This window comes from Colias croceus, chromosome 20, assembly GCF_905220415.1.
Source record: "Colias croceus chromosome 20, ilColCroc2.1".
Taxonomy (NCBI): Eukaryota; Metazoa; Arthropoda; class Insecta; order Lepidoptera; family Pieridae; genus Colias; species Colias croceus.
In genome coordinates this window covers 9,036,612-9,060,958 of record NC_059556.1, presented here as the reverse complement: position 1 = coordinate 9,060,958, position 24,347 = coordinate 9,036,612, and the positions used below count along the sequence as shown (strand labels likewise).

Sequence of the window (24,347 nt, the reverse complement as noted above, 5' to 3'; positions counted from 1 at the left end):
ATAAAAACTACTGGGCCTATCCGAATAAAATTTTTATGGGACCAATTCGACACCATCCCGCATCGAACAAAAAAAGAATCACGTAAATCGGTTCAAAAACCTCGGAGTAATCGGTGTACATACATAAAAAAAAAAAAAAAAAAAAAAAAAAAAAATATACCGGCCGAATTGATAACCTCCTCCTTTTTTTTGAAGTCGGTTAAAAATACATTTCACGCTTCATATCTGAACCTGATAAAAACCAATCGAAACATCAATATACAGGAAATCCCAGTAATGGTAGATAATCTGGTACGTGCGTGTGCGGAAGGGGTTTTACTTAGACTACACAGGCGAAGTCACGGGTGAAGAGCTAGTTTATTATAAAAACGAGATCATATCAAATGAAGAAATATACACGATATAACAATAAGATAGAAACATGCAAGTAGAATTATAATTAATACACCTACTATAATCCTGTAAGACTTATGTTATAAAAGTCTTAACAACGTAAGAAATCGTAGAAATTAATACACCAAGCCTTCTTACTTGTCTATAAGCAGGTTTTCTTGGCACCAAATCAAGAAACCTTTATGTTCTGCCAACGCATCTGTGTTCAGCACGAGTACTTGCAAGCATTGTAATAAGTAATATAGTACATCCGGTCTTGTCGTGTTTTTCAACTCCTGCAATAGCCAAATTTCAGAAAATTTTAATTTAAAAAATAATGTACTATAATATATAACAATTTAAAAATAAACGTCTGTCCGATAAATGAATGTTAATGTATTCCTTAAAAGGTCAAACATCATCATCAAATTTTTCACTTATTACGAACAATATCTTCATTAATCCTATTTACCTGTAACAACTGATGTATATACTGAAGTTCTTGCGGTAACTCCTCAATGCAGAAGTGAAAGCGACCAGCTGAAGTCGGCCAAAAGTTAGTTATGTCATCCTCTACCGATTCTGCTTCATGTTCGCCCAGTAAGTTAGGTGTGGATACCTAAAAATAGTTAAACCAACCAGCTTGAAGGATCAATAATTTTTAATATTCTTTATAAATAACGAACTAGTAAATGAAAGTCTTATCGTTTGTACTTGTGAATTAAATTTTTAAAAAAATATTTGTTTCACTAAAATTACTTACATTAGCGGTAGCAGTAGCCACATCAGTGTCCGTCAAAGTCACAGAGTGCGCAACAGCAGTGGGCGGCTGTTCTGCCGGCGGTAGTGATACCGCCATGTCTAGCTGCTCTGTGATCGTCTCCACTGTTGCTGTCATTATCTGATAATGTGGGAACTTTGTACTGATAATGGTCAGTAGGACAGTCTATTTTATTGGCAGGATTTAAAACAGGGATGATTTTGATCCATACGTTTAGAAAATTAAAAATAACTTAGGTTATTTGGTATGCCATAAATAAGGCCTTACAGGATCAAATGCAAGTATGCCTTTGCACTCAGCAAAAATATTTTTAGATCTTTGTATTGATACCAGACTAAAGGATAATTTTTGCTGCTATATTCTATTTCAGTTCGAAACCTTGGCAGTTTTGATTATGTTACATAAAAATATTCAGTACATAAAAAAGTATTGCAATTGCATTAGCCTAATGTTAGCAGACATAACATGATAGAGCTTGTCTTCGTGAAATAAGGTGAAGATAGCACTTTTTTCTTATTCTTGTTCCATAGGATATTCATAGTATATAAATTTTGTTGGTTCAATGGATTTATTTACACGTGAAAGTAATTCAATATGAATCAATAAACAAATTTTATTAATGTTTAAATATTTAAGCTCACTTAGCCAAATATATATAAAAATATACAGGCAGAAAAAATACATAAATTATATGTATATTTTTTATTCCATTGTTGCAAATACAAAAATGCAATAAGGACAGACCACGTTTTCATCCGAACAGAAATTATATATATAATTTCTGACATAGTGGTATAAGATTTATTGGAGTAGGTACTCAGAACTATTAAATAATAACCGGTTCAGAGATTTAAGAAAGAATGAAGAATAGAAAAGTGACAGCCAATGTTGTCTGCTTTAAATCCAATTTCATAAATTTAAAAGCATCTTATAGCATATGTGTTTTTGCAAATTAATGTATTTAATCATTATGAGATGAATATTGCGTTTATAAAAAGAAAATTTATGTATAAATATATTGCTGCTAAAATACAACTATCTACATTAAGGTCTATATATCTAGTCAAACTACAATAAAAGCGTTTTATTTGAGGAATTTGTCAGGAATGTTGTCATTATATGCCACAAACATAATATTTTTAAGGATAACTTTGAATGTGGCAACACAGTGAAAGGATTGACTGCACCACTTAAATAATATCTTTAGCTTTGAATGGACCCACAGGAGACATAAAATATTGTTTACCCACAGAAAATTTAAGGAAAGTTAGACTATTTTTTTTTTCATTCGAGACACACATCTGTTTTTGTGTCCATTTAATATTTTTACCTCCCCAGAACAAGAGAAAAAACGTCACAGTTACCTACTTATACATGAAACATATATTATTATCAATCCTAACAATTAAATATCAAAACCAAGGGTCAGCAAGCACACAACAGAAGCACAGGAAGGAATACAAAGGTAACGTACTTGCGTGTCGCCTGACGACTTAGTGAGAGAGCCGTCCGAGCCGACGTCGCTCATTAAGGACAGTTGCATGAAATGAACAAACTATACATCTATTACATACAGCCCTACTTTTACGTCCGATGTGAAATAATTTAATGCCTGTATAGAGAACTATAAAAGATTTTTTTTTAATTTGGCTGAGATTTTTTTTTCTAGAGGACGCTTGATGTACTTTAGAATGTATAGTGCAGGAAATTAAATAATCTATTGTAGATTGTTTCCAGGTAAATTTAGGTTCTTTGAGACTTAAAAGTTTTGTTTGGTAACGCATTAATTTTAATTTCCACAAAATATGAACTTCAAAAGATGAGAATTGGCAATACTGTCTTCAATATAGTCATATTATAAGCAGGTTTTAATCTCCTTTAATTTGCGGCTATTAAATCGTTTCACATCGGACTTTCCAACATTTACTTCAAAAACATTTGTAGAATTAGTGCACGAAGGGCTACATGAACAATTTTATACAAAATCCAAAGGTACACTAATAAGAACATTCAAATTTAAGGTGCGTGTACGATATTACGTACACACTTTATTTAATTTTATATTTATCGCGTTATAAAGCAAAATAATCTACAACATACATTATTTACATTTGTTCAATTTTAATGTTTTATAACATGCTTAAACGTTTGTATAGTCCCACACATACTATTATGATATGATTGTAACATGCAGATAAAACACGGGGGAAATCTTTTAATTTTATGGCAAGTAATAAATAAAATTAGAAGAGGGAAAATTATTGTTTGTCACACCTTCTACAGAATTAAAACCCCACTGTATTCTATGAAATGAAAACAGACAATGTTAATTTGATCGGTGTATGTTAGTATGTTAGAAGTATGAAAATGCATATTTTCAGTGATAAATCTCATGAAATTGTAAAGAACACAATAATATTATCGAAAATATTAACACTGAAGATGATCACTTAAAAAAAATAAACACATGATTGTACAATGGCTAGGATGGAAATAGACAGGATAGGACAATAATTATTTTTTGAGTGAACTAAAGTAGAAGTCCCCCCTTTTAAACCAATAATTATTGTCAATAGCACAGCTTTTTTAGACATCTCCCAGTTTTCACGACAAACAGCCCATCAGTTTTGTATCTCCGGCCATACATACATGCGGCATGTGCGACAGCACGCCCCCGAGCGAGGAGCGCTCTGCGGCGGGCTGCGCGGGGGGGGCCGCGGGGGCGAAGCGCCGGGACTCCTCCTCGGTCGAGCGCTTGTCCGACCACGACTCTTCGGGGACCGGTTGCACCTGGTGATGTGCGTTATAAATTTGTATTTGAAAAAATAATTACAAATTTTAAAAAAATGTGGTTTAAGGGTAAAAATTGAAAAATTAAATTGAATGTTTGTGTGTGCTTTGCCATTTGTATAGTTTTGAGCGTTTGATATTTATTGATTGATGTTTACAACTCAAAATGTGTTGTTGATTAAATGTATTTAATAAGTTATCAAAGAATGAAAAGGCTAACAGAGTGTGCGTAAACTAATCATTGCTGTAAAAACTGAATCATGGAAAAAAATCTAAAATATGTTTGAAAAAAAAAAGATATTTTATGAGGGTAGTTCAACAAAAAATTATCTATTAATACCACTTACCTCCAAATTCTTAGTATCAGGTAGCAGAGCTCTCACAAGCCGCACTGCTAATTGGTGGCACAGCGCAGCCGCAGAACAGTACGAACAGGACACACCCCACATGCACACCGCTGGGGAGATATTTTTTTATATGTAATTTTTTTTTAAATATCTACAATATCAATAGATTTGTAAAGGTGTGACAGATTATTGGAATACAAATATGGGTTAAAAAATTACCTACATAATTACGTATAACAAGTTACCAAGAAAAAAAGAGAGTGTGTGCCGAGCGCACGTGTCAGAAGTGAAACTTCTTTGGCAAGATTCAAAGCTAGAAAAATCGTCGTAATTCCATGACGTGAAAGTATTACCATGATGCGATCTTGAAATTTTACTCCCGTATAGTACATACGACATTGACCATTATTTTCACTTTTTTTTAATAAAAAAATTATGCACAGAAAAATGTGTCTCTAAAATGAAATTTAAGACAAAATAATTTCCAACAACACAGTTACCAAGTATATGTACTTACAATGTTCAATAGTATTGACTTGGTTCGCTTTGAGCATCAGTCGAAGCAATTTGGTCGCTTCACTGCTAACGTTCTGAATGTTGATACGATGTTGTTGTAGTTCCATCTGAAATATTATATACCATAATATTCTGCTGTTTGGAGATACCATTAAAATATTTTCATTACAATACTAACTACAAATTTTAGTTATAAGAAAAATAATTCTCCTGCTTTTTTCATAAGTTTCACTGATCAAACTTAATATTAGAATCAAGCGGGACTCGAAGGACCTTTCTTAACTCATTCTTTAACTGTATCAAGGAGCAAAAAATTACAATTTAACCTAAATTAATTTCAAGTTCAAATGACAATTTTGTCAACGTCATTTTATGAACTGAATCTTATTACATATGAGCAGATTCTGCTTAAATAATTTAAAAAAATTACACTCTATATGATGCAAGAGATATAAATAGACATATTATTTTTTAGATTACTGACCTGTTTCAACAAAATATCCAGCATGAGGATACAACAAGTCAAATTCTGCGGCTTCATCTGATCATCGCTTTCCTTGTCATTGCCGTTCGGTGAATCGGACGATTCTCCTTCTTTTGGCTTTGTGCATTCTGAAAACATTTTGGAGTGAGTTTTTTACCATGTATATTTTTGTGAGTTTGAAATGTGTATAATTGGTATATCAGCATTTCACAGAATAAAAATTTGATTCACAAAGAAGTAAAGCCGGTTTTTTTAACAATAATTTAATATTTTTTAATCAATTAAACAAAACGATCGAAAGCGACTTTCACGAATAACTAAACTTTGTTTAACTTACCAGGTTGCGGTTTAAATATCTTCTCTGGCAAATTGATGACGCAATGGCTAAACAGCTCGAATAGAGTGGACAGTGGTATCTTAACTTCCAAGAAGGATATTGTCTGAAAAGGTATTGTTAAAAAAAATTAACATGGCAATACCAATAGTTGACAAAAAATAATATTTTTTTTGTATTGTGAATTTTTAAGTAAACTTTTGAGATACAAAAAGGCAAATACAAATATCACAACACAATTACAATATTTTATCTGGCAATTATAAAAAGGTATTAAGTACCTGAAACCACTCTAATACTGGCAGCACAGTATCTGGTCGAGGTTTATCAGTGACCTTCAGTGTTGCAAAGTTATACAGATTGATCTCGTCACCAACAACACTGCCGTCTGGTTCCAGAATCTTCGCTACGGGCACTTTTAGCTCCATTAGTTCCTGTAATATTGACAATTATATGGCAATTCTTTAAATTATGTACCCATAAAATGAAATAGATTTGATGCGTAACAATTTAGATAGTAATTAAGACGAAGAAGAGTCATACAATTTTACAGAATAAAAAAATAATTAAACTGAATCTTATAAGGGAAAAGCACAGGAAAAACAACCATAATGTAAATTTTGGGATGTTTAAATATTCATTGCAGCAGTGCATAAAATAAAATCTTGTTATTTACAAAAAATGTGACATACCTTTTCGGGTACATCAGTGCAAATAGCTTCCATCCAAGCAGGCATTATGTAGTCCCATATAGACTGTGTTATGATGCCGTATGGTATCAAGCAATATAACCTGGAAAAACAATATTAACTGATGAGTTTTAACTACACTACTAGAAAAGCTCGATTGATTCACAATTAACTCGTTAAAAATTGTGTGAAGCAAAACTTTACCTATGCGTATACAGGGTGTCCCACTTTTGGTATACTAAGCTCAAAAGAGTTTTGCATACGCTGAGTACAAATACTTATAAAATCCCAGACCTTTTTTTTCAAATAGATGAATCCTTAAAACTCTATGTTGTACACCCATTACAAGCAACCCGCCCAACTTTGCCTCTAGCACGTGAGCTAACCCGCCCAACTTTGCCTCTAGCACGTGAGCTATCGTTTAGGATTTTGTTTTCATAGACAAAATGCTCACAGTAGAGAAGCGGTATATGCCGGCTGCGCAATGCTAGAGAAGAGAACATGGATTTTCAGGAAAAATTTTTCAAAAAAAATTCGACGTAATTTTGTTGTTTAATTATTATTTTTTACGTGATCAGTGTATGCTAAACTACAAGGCCCTTCGCCTTAGTATACCAATAGTGGGACACCCTGTATAGTTATGCAGTTTTCTATACATATTTTGATGACCTTTTATTTTTTTATTTTTGTGTGGTGATTCTCAATGTTAGCCAGAAGGGCTACTACATTTTAACGCGGACGCGTGGATGAACAGAAGGTTCACCCTGGTAGCGACATGCGCAAGGGCGTCCCCCCGCCACTCGAACCTCGGCTTGGGCTGTCGCTTGAGTGGAGGCCGGAGGGCCCTAGTCGGACGGGATGACCTTTTAATACGCGATTGTGCGTTAAGATGTCGATACGAGGTCGCCTATCTTGTTCCCAGTACCGCACCTATTCAACCCGTCCCGCAGGTGGTGCGCGCGCGACGCCTGCGTGTCCCTACATACTCAATTCCCTCGTGTCCTATTGCCCATTTGCCCCATACCCCACCTATTCAACCCGCCCCGCAGACGATGTGCACGCGACGCCAGCATGTCCCTACAAGTACTTTAATTCCCTACAGGGAATTGAGTACAATTCCCTCGTGTCCTATTGCCCATTAGCCCCACACCCCACGCCCCACCTGTTCAGGCCGTCCCGCAGGTGGTGCGCGCGCGACGCCAGCGTGTCCCTACATACTCAATTCCCTCGTGTCCTATTGCCCATTAGCCCCACACCCCACGCCCCACCTGTTCAGGCCGTCCCGCAGGTGGTGCGCGCGCGACGCCAGCGTGTCCCTACATACTCAATTCCCTCGTGTCCTATTGCCCATTAGCCCCACACCCCACGCCCCACCTGTTCAGGCCGTCCCGCAGGTGGTGCGCGCGCGACGCCAGCGTGTCCCTACATACTCAATTCCCTCGTGTCCTATTGCCCATTAGCCCCACACCCCACGCCCCACCTGTTCAGGCCGTCCCGCAGGTGGTGCGCGCGCGACGCCAGCGTGTCCCTACATACTCAATTCCCTCGTGTCCTATTGCCCATTAGCCCCACACCCCACGCCCCACCTGTTCAGGCCGTCCCGCAGGTGGTGCGCGCGCGACGCCAGCGTGTCCCTACATACTCAATTCCCTCGTGTCCTATTGCCCATTAGCCCCACACCCCACGCCCCACCTGTTCAGGCCGTCCCGCAGGTGGTGCGCGCGCGACGCCTGCGTGTCCCTACATACTCAATTCCCTCGTGTCCTATTGCCCATTAGCCCCACACCCCACGCCCCACCTGTTCAGGCCGTCCCGCAGGTGGTGCGCGCGCGACGCCAGCGTGTCCCAGTGGCCGGCGTGGCGCGTGTGGTGCGGCGGGTGCGGCAGCAGGCACGCCACCAGCGCGCGTCTGCGCGTCTCCGCGAGACCGCGGATCCAGCCGCACACGTGCTCCCATTTTAGCTTCTCCACTGTGTTCGCTGTTTCGCCTGGATGTGACATTTTTGTAACATATAGATAATTAATTATAAAAAAGACGTGTGGCACTCGGAGACTGCCGCGGTAAAGCTATTGCATAGCATACCTTCAAGCTACACCTCTGTGCCTGTCGTAGTGGGGAGCGTGAGGTTTGTCGTTAGGCAATTTCTGGATTCGGTCCCCACGCTCACGCGATAGAAGCTATGCAATAGCTTAAATATTGTATACGAATAGAACATAAAACAAAAACACAGCAAAGGAAACGAGTAGAGAAGGCGTCAGCGGATAGATTGCTACATAGTAGAAAAGAAATATAGTCATATACCAGTGTATATGTAAATAGCAGCTCTGTAATTTTCAATTTTCACTCATTAAAAAGTAATATTAATGACCTTAAATACCTTAAATTGGGAAATATTTTAATTCGTTTATGCATCAAGGATAACACATTCAATATCACAATATACCAACTAACAATACACTCACCAGTATAAGAGAATGAAGTGACATGGAACCAATGAAATAGTACTGACAGTAATCTGCCCAAAACCTCGTCAGGAGTGTCCGGATTGGGAGTACATAATCCCACCATTAGCCATACGCCGTATCTAAAATGTTTATTATATGCTTGTCAAAATCCATTTTCTCATCTTTATCTTCATCATCTTTATAATCGAGCAGCATTTATATCAGAATTCCAAAAGAAGATTGAAAAAAAAACATTCATACCTTCCAAGCAGTTGGCGATCTTCCACAGAAATAGGGTCAGGCAATTTAACGCTGAGCGGTGATTTAATCTGCTCCGCTGAACTGTCAGGATCTTCTAGATTAATCGGCTTTGCTTCTTTGAGGAGACTGTAGATAGTAAAAATTTATTTCTAATTAGACTAATAATTCAAATTTTAAATGAAATAGTTCTCACGAAAAGACAGGTATATCAAGTATAATTATTTTAACATAAAATAATAATCGTTATAACATCATCGAACAGTGAAAAAATCGACAAAATATGAATGGAATATCGAAATATTGTTCATAAGTCATCAACTAGTGAATATGAAAGTATGGTGAAACAGTTATTGAAGAAATGGTTAAGTTAAAACTAGAGATGATTTCATTCGTCTCGTTATTGCGTAGATATGAACCTGATGATAGCCAACAATTAGTTCCAATGTTTATTTCCACAGATGAGAACCTGATGGTAACCCCCACTTACTTCCAATCTATACTAATATTATAAAGATGAAGAGTTTATTTATTTGTTTGTTTGAACGCGCTAATTTCAGGTCCGATTTGAAAAATTATTTCGGTGTTAGATAGCCCATTTATCAAGGAAGACCGTAAGACCAACAGCAGCGGAGGAATGCGGGTGAAACCGAGCGGCACAGCTATTGTTAGCTACTTAGCGCACCTGATGATAGCCTCAACGAGGTTGGTCTGCATGTCGCTGTCCATCTGCCAGGCGGGCGGCAGCCGCGTGTGCAGCACGTGGTCGCCTCCGCGCCGGCTGTTGTGTCGGTTGCCGTGGCACTGACCGCAATACCTTGAGTATAAGACGTCGGTTAAAAAATTCGCCCATGAGAAACGAGCTTCAAAATGATAATTATTAAGCTATTGCATAGCTTCTATCACGGGCCTAGAGCGCGGGGACCGAATCGAGAAATTCCGTAACGAAAAAACCTCACGCTCCCCACTCCGACAGGCGGAGGTGTGGCTTGAAGGCATAGCATGCAATAGCTTTACCGCGGCAGTCCCCGAGTGCCACACGTCTTTTTTTTTTTCAAATTTAACGGCTAACACTAAAAAAACTCAAATATTAAATTACCTGATAGGATGATTGCCATTGTAACTGGCACATTCGTTTGAAAAACAGATTGAATAAGCTGCCTTATCAGTAGACCGACAATTCTGAAAAAAGAAATGGAAAAAATTAAATATTCATACCTACACCTACAAACTGTTACTCATATGGGGTGAAACGAAACAAAAGATAAACATCGATATTATTTAAATAGATAAACTAAAGAATTTTATGCAAATTAATTACCTTATTTTCACAGACCATAGACACTTGTTGTTGCGGATGGAGAATGTCGAAGAAACGTTGATTAGGATGTTCCCTGATAGTAGAAAAAAATACCTTTAAGACATATTTCTTCAGAAAAAAGTATTTCAAACGCGTGTTACATATTTAAAATCAAATTCAGTTTTTATCCAAATCGACTACTTATCTAGGAATAACTACTCTCAATTTAAAAGAGTGATTGAAAAATTTATAAAACACATTTATTTATTTATTTATTTATTATGGCTCATTTGCATTTCCTAAACTCTTTATTGTTTTCTTCCCTACTGTTGGAACATAAATAAATTTGAGTATAATTCATATAAACCGAACCAAAAACCATTAAATTAGACCCAAAAACTCACCTATGAATCTCATTAGCACATTCAATACACAGATACAATGGCGGCGGAGTATCCGACGCGAAAGTGACACTAATACAATGATCGTAGCACACTTTCGCAGCTTCAGCCGAACCCGCGTTGGGACACATGTCTCGCTGACAGAAGAATGGTACCAGGTCATCTGGTGAAATGATGGTACACTTAAATGTCAGGTTTGAAGATTTTTGAAGTGAAACTTCTTTAGGCGCTTTGAGAGAGAAAATATCAAGGTCGCGTCAAGGAAATACCGTCACGTCATGGAGTAAAGCGACAATTTTGGTATTTTTTAATCTTGCCAAAGAAGTTTCACTTCTGACACGAAAGCAGAGAAAGATATACAAATAGGCTGTACAACATTTCAAACTTAAAACAGAACTTTATTTTTAGTATGTGCTCATAAAAGAAAACTAGGAAGAACTTAGATAACTGTGTATAAAACAAAAATGAAATTTAAATAAAATAATAAAAAAAATAAAACTTACTACACTTAAGGCATACACGACGACACCAACTACGACCATACATCTAAAGCAAAATGAAACAGAAAACATTAACATTTCAATTTTGAATAATTAACGCTACTAAAAATGCATTTCCGACACTTTGGAAATATGTCAGAAAAGAAGTCCTTTTCAAGTTATAATTTGAGAATATGTTACCTTGTTAGTCAATTTAAAAAACTAAGAATGATCATCAACCATCCTATTATACATTTATTAATATTTAGACGACTTTTCATATATGTTTCATCAAATTAAAATCTCTAAAACATCTAAAATAAAATAATTATTAAAAGCCATAGAATTCATAGTCTACTCACGAATAAACTCTAAAAATGTCCCAAAAAGGCGCCCAACGATCACTTACTTGAAAATTTGCACAGCAGTCCTTTTCTATCAAACAGCTTGGCATCAAAAGGCGGCCAATAGTAGAAGAGTAACTTGGCAGCTGATAATCTCGCTCCACAAGTACCATATGCAATCACACATAGCACATCTTTTACTACCGATTGCTTCATGGACATGAGACATTCGAGCAATTGACAGTGGTGGGCTGGAATCAAATCAAATTATATTTCAAGAGATATTTCATTTTGTGTTTCAACAAATTAGTTTAATAAATTACAGATTGTTATATTGGGAAAGGGAGTTAAATTGAATGACCTGGTCTTCTCTTAATTTCATTGCTATAAGAATAACAAAAAAATGGTCAGGCCGTATTTTCAACCGCGCCGTTCGCTATGTTCCATTTTTTAAGTGGAAAACCAAAAAAACTCATTTCATCTCTTTATTTATTATATACATATTTATATTTAAAAGTACTAAACAATGAGCAATTCCAACATTTATTAATATGTATTTCCTAAGAGATGACAACTTATGCCTTCGCAATATAAGCTAAGAATATAAGAAGAAATACCTGGATTGTTGGAATGTTGAAACACCATCATAATCACAGCACCTACTGACTGTGATGCTTCACTTTCTTCTTCCATCCCTGCATATCGGCGTGCTAAAAAAAATAATATAATGTACTGCAAATTCTTCACTTACACAAAATCGGTATTTTGTAAGATTTTACTTCCAAATTTACAAAATTGAATAAAGGAAAGCAAAAAAATAATGCATAATTTAAACTGGCAAACTTAATTAATACTTAAACTGGGCTGTCTTAAATTACTTACTGATCGTAAACGGCAGTATATAATAGCACAACAAATGCAGTATATCTTGATGTAAATTTGCCGGGAACACAGCAACACAGTACGCGACTAGATATGGCAAGTTATCTATCATGTCATATTCTAGGAACGGCATCAGGCAACCCAGGCATTGTAGCACCGCTTGGCCGAATGCTGGAAACAAAATAATTAAGTGTTTAAACTTATGGTATGTCTTTTTATTAAAGAAACAAAAAAAATTCTTTTTTTTTGCAAAAAAACAATACATTAAATTTTTCGTTCAATTCCAAGCAATAAGCAATATGAAATGTTTAGTAGGACACAAGTACTTGCCTGTTGAGAAAATTTATCAAGACAATGTCTGTAATTTAACTTTGTAATTGATTGTAAGGTATTAATTTTTTTACTAGTAATGACTTGAAAAAAAATGTATGCACAAAATTGTTGTATAAGCAATATTTTTGTTTGTCTGCATTAGGTCAATACGAAAACAACTCAACCAAATTAAATATTATTATTTTATTAGTATTATATACAGTATTAATACTTAATAGTATAATATAATAAATTGATACCTTGAATCCCATACTGCAGGTGCGGTGCAGAATCCACAAGTTGTGATATTGCATTAAATAGTCCTTTATAATCGAGATTCGGATACAGGCTCATTCGTTCAGCATCATTATCTGCGTCTCTCATCATTTCGAGAGGAGATTTCGGCACATCTTTTAACACGCCTGAAATATATTAAAATTAGAATTAATATTTTATGCTGGCTGTTACACTGTGAAAAAAATCGTACTTATTGAAAAAAAAATTTTTGTATAATAAAATACAGTAAAATTTGCTTTGTTTGGAAATTCAAATTTGGAATTTAAAATAAGAATTAAGAATATTAATTGTATTTAAGTTAGTGTGGGTAAATTGTAATTTGATGTGGGTATAAGTTGTCATTTTAAATATGAGGGTAGTAGTAAAAATTACTATCACTTCATACCATGATGATTGAACAAATTTTATATATCTACATTCAGAAGCAACAAATTAGAAAATTATTACATGAGGTAGACACATCATCATTATGAATATTAAAAAGTGAGTATCTAAAACTATTAACTTGATACAATTATAAAGAACATACTGAGCAGCGTCTGCGAGAAGTACTTGACGGTGTTGGCGATGTCGATACCCGACGGCAGAGGCTGAATATTGTGCATCAGCCGCAGCTGGGCGTCATAAAGACTTCGGATTTTTGCCGTAACTGTAACACAACCTCATTTAAAACAATTATGTTCCTATTGACAGTTGGAGAAAGCATAGTCAAAACAGTGGAATATAGAACATAGGGAAAAATATATAATGGAAAACAACATCAAAAAGATTTTTTGTTGGAATCATTCATGATTTGTTCTGCTTACAGGTTATTTATTTTGATTTAAGTCATGTCATAGAATGTGGTGTTTAAATATTATAAGAAAAACATGAGAGTATTGTTTACATTGAAACCTCTGTAAGTAAAACAAATTCTTTATTGTATAGAAACCAAATTTGGTCAAATAAAGAGAGAAGTACCTAGTGCTATTTTATTAAAATGGTTATGTCGATTTAGTGTTCAGAATGGAAAATAATGAAAAACAATGAATTAATCTTAAAAAGACAGAAGATATGTTTTGTGAAAAACATATTCCTCTGAAGCACTGAATTTAATTGAAAGAAAATTATTATTTCAATCCATTAAACTATAATTAAAATTGATCATTTAAAAATGTCTATTGCTGTCCAAACTTTAAATTTATAATATTTAATTGTAACATCCATTTTTATACTTATTTTATAGATTTCAGATCTAAAGAGCAGATACAAGCGAAAGGAAACAGGTTTTTAACAATTTATCCAAGTACATAGTAGTAATTTGCAGGTTACACTTACCACTTACCATGGGAAAAGCTTACTTACTTGTCACTTACCATGGGGAAAGCTTACTTACTTGTCACTTACCACGGGGAAAGCTTACTTACCACTGTCAATGTGTAAAACTAATGAGTCAATATTAAGCTGTATGCCATTTCAAAGTACAGTGTAAACTCTATATAACGACACCGAAGGGACTGTGCATTTTATGGCGTTATATAGAGTTGTCGTTAAATGGAGAGAAGAAGAATCAGAATTAGAAAAAGAGAAAATTTATTTCAGACTAGTGTTAGTAGTTATGTACATAAAAAAGAATGTTACTTGAACGCTATTGTGTATAGTCTGTTGTAAGTAGTCGTCAATAGACAATGATTTTCTTTTACTAGCCATGTTTACAGTTTGAAAGTTTGTGAGCAACTAAGAATATGATAACGTATCGGTCAAAAACAGTCTACACGTGCAAGCAATCCCAATTTGTAAACAAAAGAACGAATTTCTTAGAAAGTTCGGTATGTATGACGTCGAGTTTATTACTTAATTGTTGTCGTTATTGAGAGTGAGTGTGATGCTATGTAGAGTGTATCATTGTCGTTAAATCGAGTGTCGTTATATAGAGTTTACACTGTACTTATTTGTGTTATTTCTAAGTTAAGATTTGTTTTAACATTACATAAATTCAGGTAAATCTCTAAATTATACATTACCTTAATATCTGGAGAGATTCATGCATCTGTTTTTATACTAGCATTTAGCAATGAATGTTTCTTATATTGATTATGATGTTTTATAAGAACAGTACTATTGTATTATGGTATGGATATAATATGCAATATACATGCAGACTTTCCGAATTGTTTACCAGAATCGTGTTATGAAAATAATAATATGTACAATCAGCCTTGCAAAGAGCCTGTCCTGAAAGAAAGGTGAGCAAACAGAAAAGGTATTTATAATTGAAATAATAATAATTTTTTTTTTCAGATCATTTCAATAGATTTTGTTTTACATAATATGTTGCTACTTATTTTAAATTACATTAATTAATCAATGAACATTAGGAAAGCTATTTTTTGTGATAAATTGGAACACATTGGAAATAATATCTCCATAAAGTTTTCACACCAATATAAGCACAAAACAACAATAAACGGACAACATAGAAGTTGGATTCACACTATAATAACAGACATTGGGATAAAGTCGTGCGGCACTAGAAAAAGGGGACCAAGACATCAACATACAAATCTCAATAGAATTGCCATCACTTATAATGTCTACATTTAATTAAAAAGCACTGGGGTGCGGGACAAATGGGGGACAAATTTTGAAAGGTAGCCAATATTTAAGTAGACAAAGTAATATTTTTAAACATTGTATTCTACAAACAGTAGATCTATGTTGCAAGAAATGTAAACTAATAGATAACTAGACTAGATAGTTGGATGGCAATGCTAGAAGACGAAGCAGAGGCGCAAGGGCCGCCTGCCGAAGCGTAGCGTGCCACGGTGTACAGTGCAACACCCAACAGTAACTATGGCTCGACTTAACGAGCTCACCTTTCTGATTCAGCGGCTCCAAGGCAAACTGCATGATATCGGATTGCTGCGTGGACTGCATTAGGAACACATAAAAAGCTTTTACTACGCAAAATGCCGCAGTTTCGAACTCTGAAAAACGAAACGCGTTATTGGTCATGCATGCAATTGAAATCGGCGTTAAAGCAGCGTTTTGAATTCAAAATTCTTACAGGCGGCCGCCCGTGTTCCCATGTTAATGAGTTGTATCTTGAAACTGCCCTGCATTTGCTCTGAGTGACACTCGCGGACCGGATGGAAACAAGTAATCAATAATGCCGATACAGGTACAGATTGTAGTTAGTACGCTTCCCGCCTGGGCGAAAGAGATGAGACCTAGATCTAGATTCGCTTTTCTCTTCAATCTATCGATCGGAGGCTTCGTAATTGGCGCGCGCATATTATAGTCAAATGTTATGTCAACTAAGACCAAAATAAACAGTACAAAAGGACAAATGTCAAAGTCACAATAGCAATAACATGTGATTGTCAAAATAGCAAGGCATTTCGTTATAGGCTTAGATATAGGTGCCACCCTCAGAGCAATAAACCTATAGAGCTCTTATATTGAGACAGAACAAAATACATATTTTCTAATCTACTTACTCTTAGTCAATAACAGCATAAGCCAGATTGAGATAGCGATAGAGTATCTGCACTGTCTTCAAACGTAGCGCGCCGGCATCGGCAGTCAGTTTGTTTTCCAACCAGCTGGTGGGCTCAGTGCGTCAAGTGTTTTTAACGAAATATTTAGAAAATATAAAGTGTACAGTGTTTCTTTTTATTTGTCAGTGTGCTAAAATAACTATTGAATGTTTAGCTACCAGCTATCACTAGTCGAATGGGAGTTTTGGATAAAAACAATGTAAAAATATCTTTCCATCGGTAAGTGATTTTCAGCAAATTGATAAATATTTATGTATTAAACCTATTTGAAGGTTTTATCAAGCGCTTTTTTGTAATTTTATGTTGTAACTGTAACATTTACCCACTTTATGGGGTTGTGGAATACAAAATAATGAAGTAATTTTTAAAAAATGTCACAATAATATCACGTTTGGCATTTTGTTTACCACGTAGTGTTGTAACACATCTAGCGTATATTATCGATTTATGACAAAAAATCTATTTCATATTAACGTTGATTTATTTATTTTGTTTCCTAAATCAGATTTATATGTAGTTGTTGTTGCAAATAATAGATGTAAATTTTTTACCGCAGGAAAATAAAAAATACCACGTGATTGTTTTATTTGACTTATGTGTTTTAGTTTTAGTTTGTTGTTTATTAATTTCTCTTTTAGATTATTAATAAATTCATTTTGTTTTAGATTTCCAGAGCTAAATAAAAAATGGGTATAAAACATGAGACATGAGTAGATTGGACGCCGCCACAATTTGCTATATTGTGTTCACTGCATTTCGAGCCTGCGTGTTATCAAGATGGATACTCTAGAAGAATTGTGCAATCTTACGCTTACGTTTTTTTTGTTCCTGTAGATAATAAATACATTTGATTAAAGAAAGTGAATTTTTATTTTGAAATTTTTTACACCTAAGTTACTTTAAATGTGTAACTATGTGAAAATTAAACGGTTAATTAAATGACAGTTCTCATAGATGAGAAACTACTATTGAAATACATACTTAATATACATACGTTTTCAAAGAAAAACCCGCATAGTTCCCATTCCTGTTGGATTTACGGGATCAAAAGTAATTTTTCCAAATTTCATTGTAATCGGTTTAGTAGTATTCGCGTGAAAGAGTAACAAACATCCATCCTCACAAACTTTCGCTTTATTAGTAGGATGTTAGGAAAATGTTTTCATTAAGACTGTCCTTTTATTAACTTGTTAAAATTAAAATGCTGCATGATTCCTTCATGCTGACTGTGCCTTTCTCCTCACTCCTTTAACTTTATCATCATTTCCATCTTTATTTTAAATTATGTAGTTACATTTCAAGTTTAAAATTTATTTTATAATATACTAGCTTTCCACCCGCGTTTTTAAAGAAAATCCTGCACAGTTCCCGTTCACGTGGGATTTCCGGGATAAAACCTATCCTATGTGTGTATGTACAAAATTTCATTGTAATCGGTTCCGCAGTGAAAGAGTATCATCCATTCTCGCATAATTTCGCATTTATTATATACGTAGGATTAAACAAATAATGTATTCAACTGTAATTAATTATTAGTTTTGTTTTTTTTTTATTTATTATTTCACGAAACCGTAAATGCAAAATACATTCACGATTTTATCGATTGAAGCACATCCCATCACTATCACCTTCTATCTATCTAAAAACGTACCTATAGTAAAAATGGTGCCATGACTATGTTGAAACGTAGCTTGTTGTCTATAGCTGTCTCATTCTTTCATACGACGTTTTCTTTAGATAGAGAGAAACAAATATATGTAAATTGTATACGCTCGATACAAGTACAAGTACTCTATAGGTTTATTGCTCTGAGGTGCCACCCTTGGTGCCACCACAGGTGCCACAAACTTATCTGACCCGGTGACAGTGTCACTGATGTCGCTTTCACAAAATATGAAAAGTCTGTGAAAATGTGACATTTCAAAATGGCGGCACGTAGTTCCAGTTTTTGTCACCGGGTCAGATAAGTTTGTGGCACTATACACGTATTTATTTGGAACTGGCCTTATAATAATCAATGAATGATCTATGATTGGTAATAATTATAAGGTCAGAAAAGTAATCATCACAAGTACTTAGTCATCGTAAGCACAATCACAAGTAATAATAATTATGAAATAATGTTATACGTTTGACAACCATTTTTTTAAATACAAAGGTGGATTCCAAGGGTGGATTACTTACATTTACATTTCAGTCTTTTGATGTTGCTACTGTCGTCAATAAGGTGGTATACAAACCTATTTTTGCAAACTAAGTTTATGTCGTGTGGACCCACCATTATATTATAATACTTACTCTGTGGCCTTAAAAAGAAGATAAACAAAAAGAAAAATTTGATTTTTGGCGGTAATTGCTAAGTGCTAACAAGGTGCTATAAACGCTATAAACGTAACTAATGTATGTGTATTGGAACTTGGAAGAGGAAAAAGAAGGTACCTATTATGTGATTTTTTGGCGCTAACTATAAAAATATGCTAATACAATCTATCGGCTATCCTGTCATCTGTGCAGTTTAATATGAATTTAGTAAAAATTCCGTAAGTAATTTCTATTCTATTACCTATTTATAATAACCAACTCAATAATACTTAATTAATAAGGTTCATAACTAAATTATAAATCGGGGGGCACAGCAGTGCCTCCGCCAAGTCGAGAAGTTATAAACCATTGTACCTACTTACTTCTAAACTAAACTAACTAGTTAGGTAATTCATTCTCCTACTTTATTATTAGGATAAAAAAAAGAACGATTGAGTATTCAAAATTTTTATTTTTCACTTAATTTATTGGCTTAAGTAATTATTTTAAAAATTAGATGAGAAATCTGTCATTCAAATTTGTTACCTACAATTATTTTTTTCCATCTTATACTTAGTTATTTATAATTCACGGTTATGAAGAAAAGAAAATATACTTAGTTATGTAGGTAAGTATTTGAATCCTCATTTTTATGATGAAATGGCATTTTCAATCATTTTTTATACCTATTTTTGGTTTTATGGCATTGAAATGCTTTAAAAATATAAAGTATAAAAAATTTCGATCACGAGGCGGGACAGTTTTAACCCGCATCCGCATCCTTTCACGCCAATCCGGGTTGGACGCCTGAGTTGGTTGAAATAGAAGAAAAAAAATAATTAACTATTATTGCAAATTTTTATGTGATACTTGATAGCTGTACTCTCAACATCTCAACATATTTTTGTGTTTCTATACTAGGACTATATTATATTCTGACCTTTACCAAGAATCACTTGTTGACTTAATACTTAAAGGATATTAAATGAAACAAACACTAAAATCATTTTAAAAATAATTTTATTATACCATACACTATATCACAATAATAATCTACCAAAACATTACTTAGGATCACAAAAAGCGAATCCTCCATCACTATTTTTCCTATGTACAATACAAAATATCACCTCCCAGATTAAGTTCACAACGGTTCACAATAGACTTATAAACGATCGACAATGCTCGCTATAGTTTATTGACTTATACCGTTGGCATTGAAAATAAATGGCCTATTATATCATCAACGGGTATCCATCGCGCCGGCCAACGCTTGTTGTATCACGAGCTGCTGAGCGCTTATAAGTTTTTTCAACTCTCTCACTTCCTGTGTTAGTTGGCGGACATTCTCCGAAGTTTCGTCGAGCCTCGCTTGCAGACTTCCTAAACCAGATGAGTAACCGTACTCTCGATAGCTAGAGTCATTGTTGTTTTCGTACTTCTTGAAACACGAGTACGCGCCGGTTGTAGACCCATTAGAAGATATTGTGTGTCCGTATTGCTTTCTCATTTTGGCGATGTCGTAAGCTGCCATCATTATGTCTCTAGGGAGGCGTTTTTCGCTCGGATTTAATGGCTTCACACTCAATACAACTCGATAGGCTTGTGGTGAAACGAGGGCTGAAGAATGGAGTATTTTTAAGAGACATTTAGGTAAATAGCCATTGAATAAAGCCAACTCCATGTATGAGATTAGTTTTGTTTGTCGAACCAGTTTGGATAGGCCAGCCGTTTTTCGTAATCCCTGAATGTCATGTACCGCGATACCAACTAGAAGATTCATTAGTACGACAGTGACAAACATCAAGAACAACACGTAGGTTATTTGTGCAGAAAATTCTAGTAGAACCGGTGGGTCATTTCCATCTGGTTCGTTCAGCAATAAATCTAAATTAAGCTCCCCGATCATCATTGTCAGTACTGTTATAAAGCCCATGAATGGATTGGCGAACGATGACGAATCTGGAAATATTACGCAGAAACTTATTGTGAATCCAATGAGAATGCATGAATAGGCCATTAACAGTTTTGCGAACTCTTTCTGTACTTTTTGATACATAGCCACGTATGTCCCAAAGACCGGTAGCTGTCCGATCATCATCATGAGATTTGTCCATCCGGCGAGTACAGCAAAAGCTCCGACATGATTTTGCCACGTATAAGTGATGTTCGTATAGATGTATGATATCAAGAAAACGCTTACAATGACAAACCACTCTATCATATTTTCAGATTGCATTAGATACTGTTTAACTGTGGAATATCCAGCTATACCGTAGACTTTTCGGAATATTTCGAATATTGTTATTCCAGCTAATACCCACCACTGCATTTCTATCACAAATGGATTTTTCCTCAACAAATCTCCAAGTATAGATTGTTTTTGACACAGCTCTTGTTCTTGAATCGTTTCTTCCATATCCTTACTACCGTTATAGCAGTTGTGTGCAAGTGCAGTCAAAACATAAAGCGTGAGACAAAGAACAAATATAAAACTCAAAAATAGACGTGCAACGTAATACTTCCTTATTTTCTCCCATTTAATATACAGGAAAGCGGAGCAAAGAGGATGTAGAAGTACTTCCTTTTGGCCCTCGTCGACAAAAGTGTTCAAATAGCTTATTTCTCTCGGGTAACAATGTTGCAGAATGCTGCGGAAATCGAGTTCAAGTTCGACTTCACGATTACTCGTCTGTGAGTGATGTAATGTGATAGCGCAGTCCAACTTCCTTGTTATCATCGCAAGTGACGCGGGCGTCTTTCGAGCGATCACATTAAGTGCGGAGTTGCCCTTTTTAGATCGCGTCGTTACGTCAGCGCCGTGATAGATTAATGTCTCCACACACGCAGATAACCCGTCAAGTGCAGCTAAGTGCAAGGGCGTAAAGCCGTATTCATCTTTCTGGTTTACATTGGCTCCCCAACTGATCAAAGTTTCAATTATGTCGCATGCGCTGTCTGATTTGCCGATAGCTGCATGTAAAGGAGTCCTCTTGTCAAAATCCATAGCATTGGGATCTGCGTTACCTTTCCTTAGCAGCGATTCGACGCATTCCAAACTGGCAGACCTTGCCGCAAGGTGTAAAGCTGTGAATCCTCTGTGATTTTTTAGGGTAGCGTCTGCTCCTTTCGTGAGAAGTAAATCCAAACATTCTGCGAAGCCACCGTCGGCTGCTAGATGTAACGCTGTTGATTCTCTATCTCCAACCCGAGTTCTAACATTCGCATCGGCTTCAGGTGTATCCAGTAATATCGTAAGACATTGAATCATGCCCAAATCAGCCGCTAAGTGTATTGCATTAGTGCCACCTGGTTCTATCTGGTTTACGTCAACGCCATGAGATATAAACAATTTCAAGCAATCCACAGAATTCGCTCTTACGGCGCAATGCAGCAGGCCACCTTCGCAGTTGACATACTTCACGGCCGCGTGGACTGACGCACCTCTACTGATTAGTAAATTAGCCACATGCACTGAATTTCCGAATGCTGCACAATGTAGCGGCACAAAGCATCTCGGCATATAATTTGGATCCACTCCACATGATAGGAGATAATTTGCGCAATCGGTCGATCCGCTAAACGCCGCGGCGTGCAGGGGAGACAGGCCCAGTGCATCGTAATGCAACGGGTCCGCTCCCGCTTCGACCAATAACGGTAATAATTGGTCCAATTTGAGGAACGACGCCCAAAATAGACACACATTTCTCTCCGCTTCTGACGCTGATGTGAACAAATTGAGAGCGGGTTCAGTTGTAATCGCTCCTGATTCTAGTTCATCGAGCAATCTGAGCCGTCCGCCGACGGCGCGCATCTGTTCATAAGCGCTCTGACGTATCGAGTCCCCGCAGATGTGCGCAGTTAGATCCAAGGGCGGCTCTTCGAAGCTGTCGTACATATTTGGGGCACTTTCTGCGGGCGGGGACGATCCAGCGAGGACATACTCCAGGTGTCCCATGGAAGGGTAGGCTCTTTCGAGGGATTCTTCATCGAGGGGTGAGTTTTGGGCGCGAGGGGGTGAGGCGAGAACTCTGGCGGCTCGCGGACGCCGGTCCATTTCGCGGGGGAGTGATCGGTGAGCGACATCGGGCTCTTCTGGGTTTGGGGAGCGGCGAGAGCGAAACCACCGCTTCGGGAGGAGGTTGCGCGTTGTGGGCATGCGGGCGGTCTGCGCGGGACTGGCTGCTGCACGCTCATTGTCTGGTAATTGGCGATCGGATGAATCGCGCGCACCTTCATTGTTAAGCTGCGCTTACATGTACATTTTTATCTATTTTTATATATTATGTAGTTTAAGATTCTAGAAAAAAATATAATATAACTTTTTAAACGACGTTTTTAAATATCATCCGTCCACTTTTCTATAATTACGCTTTTATTAGATAAAGTATAGATTTAAGGCCTGAATCGGGTAGAATCCCCTTTTGATACCGAAAATTAACTCTAGTTATAACCGTTTTTCTTCTTAGATTCTTTATGTACATATCTAAAAAAAATGTATATTATAGTTTCGAATATGATAAAGGGCATGGTTGTTTTAATTTGTTTATTTTACAATCAGGTTTTTTGGAAAACCTGAACTTTGAACTGAGGTCGATTTTTGTACTTTAAACCATAACGCTAAGTCAATATAATGTCAATTATTATAGTGTTTTTACAGTGTGTTTATGAAATTGAAACACAGGGCATGGTTGTTTTAAATTTTGATTCAATATCCAAATATCTTTTTAAATAATTTTTATACGTACTTTTACTACGATAGATTCGCGCCGGTCCCCCGATTCCGCCTAATAAATCGTCGCCAAGGTCGATAGCCCCTATTAACGCCTTAACCTAATTAGTAGGTAAATAGCATAAGAGATCCCAGATTTTTAATTTCTAAAATGATGGGGATTGCTTGTAAAAAATTTTTGGATTGGTATGATCTAGTTCTAGAATGCGTAGCTGTACCTACATAAGCATATTCACTTTTTATTTCTCATAACACTGAGCGTAATGCGGCATAACAAAAAAAAATACCTAAACGTGTGTAAAAGCACCCTTACAAGGAATCAAATGGATCAACAATGGTCTCGACGTATGCTCATACTTTTTGCTTATGTTTAGTGTTTACAGAGATATCGTCTTATTCACCCTTCCTGTCTTATTGTAATTGTTTACGTCTATTCAAAGGCATATTGAATATGAAATCGGTTTGAAAAACCCTATAGGTATAATTATTTATAGGACAACAAATTTTTTATAAATACTTTCCTTGTGCACTTGATTTTTTTTTAATTCTGAACTACTTACTACCTCTACATATTATGAAGCGTGTTAAAAAATAAAGTCTCGTTTCCCCTTATGGGGTATGAGTTATCTAAGCGCTACATAACTTTCATTGATCGATTTTCTTTCCGAACTTGAGTAGATGATTGGTCTTCAGTGTTTAGCCAAATTTTGTCCTACTTTTTTGTTAGTCACTATCTGCATCGGG

At 36.0% G+C, this 24,347-nt stretch overlaps 2 protein-coding genes across 2 annotated transcripts in view; both read right to left on the bottom strand.

Annotated features, from left to right (window-relative positions):
- Window positions 1-16,068, bottom strand: part of LOC123700658 (protein unc-79 homolog) — a 57,439-nt gene extending 41,371 nt beyond the window's left edge. The window contains exons 1-23 of the mRNA XM_045647912.1: window positions 15,887-16,068; window positions 13,561-13,680; window positions 12,995-13,156; window positions 12,423-12,593; window positions 12,158-12,250; window positions 11,606-11,791; window positions 10,721-10,880; window positions 10,338-10,410; window positions 10,116-10,198; window positions 9,702-9,833; window positions 9,020-9,145; window positions 8,777-8,898; window positions 8,112-8,301; window positions 6,317-6,416; window positions 5,906-6,058; window positions 5,628-5,730; window positions 5,291-5,418; window positions 4,808-4,913; window positions 4,291-4,400; window positions 3,803-3,943; window positions 1,136-1,273; window positions 845-991; window positions 532-668 (exon numbers count right to left, since the gene is read on the bottom strand). Of these exons, the coding sequence (XP_045503868.1) occupies window positions 532-668; window positions 845-991; window positions 1,136-1,273; window positions 3,803-3,943; window positions 4,291-4,400; window positions 4,808-4,913; window positions 5,291-5,418; window positions 5,628-5,730; window positions 5,906-6,058; window positions 6,317-6,416; window positions 8,112-8,301; window positions 8,777-8,898; window positions 9,020-9,145; window positions 9,702-9,833; window positions 10,116-10,198; window positions 10,338-10,410; window positions 10,721-10,880; window positions 11,606-11,791; window positions 12,158-12,250; window positions 12,423-12,593; window positions 12,995-13,156; window positions 13,561-13,680; window positions 15,887-16,025 (3,020 nt within the window). The 5' untranslated portion in view covers window positions 16,026-16,068. The remainder of the gene's footprint in view (window positions 1-531; window positions 669-844; window positions 992-1,135; window positions 1,274-3,802; window positions 3,944-4,290; window positions 4,401-4,807; window positions 4,914-5,290; window positions 5,419-5,627; window positions 5,731-5,905; window positions 6,059-6,316; window positions 6,417-8,111; window positions 8,302-8,776; window positions 8,899-9,019; window positions 9,146-9,701; window positions 9,834-10,115; window positions 10,199-10,337; window positions 10,411-10,720; window positions 10,881-11,605; window positions 11,792-12,157; window positions 12,251-12,422; window positions 12,594-12,994; window positions 13,157-13,560; window positions 13,681-15,886) is intronic.
- A 3,806-nt stretch (window positions 16,069-19,874) lies between these two features.
- LOC123700657 (transient receptor potential channel pyrexia) lies at window positions 19,875-23,044 on the bottom strand. Its single transcript, XM_045647910.1, has one exon. It carries the CDS (start codon window positions 23,028-23,030, stop codon window positions 20,115-20,117), a length of 2,916 nt encoding a protein of 971 aa, XP_045503866.1. The 5' UTR covers window positions 23,031-23,044; the 3' UTR covers window positions 19,875-20,114.
- Window positions 23,045-24,347: the final 1,303 nt, after the last annotated feature.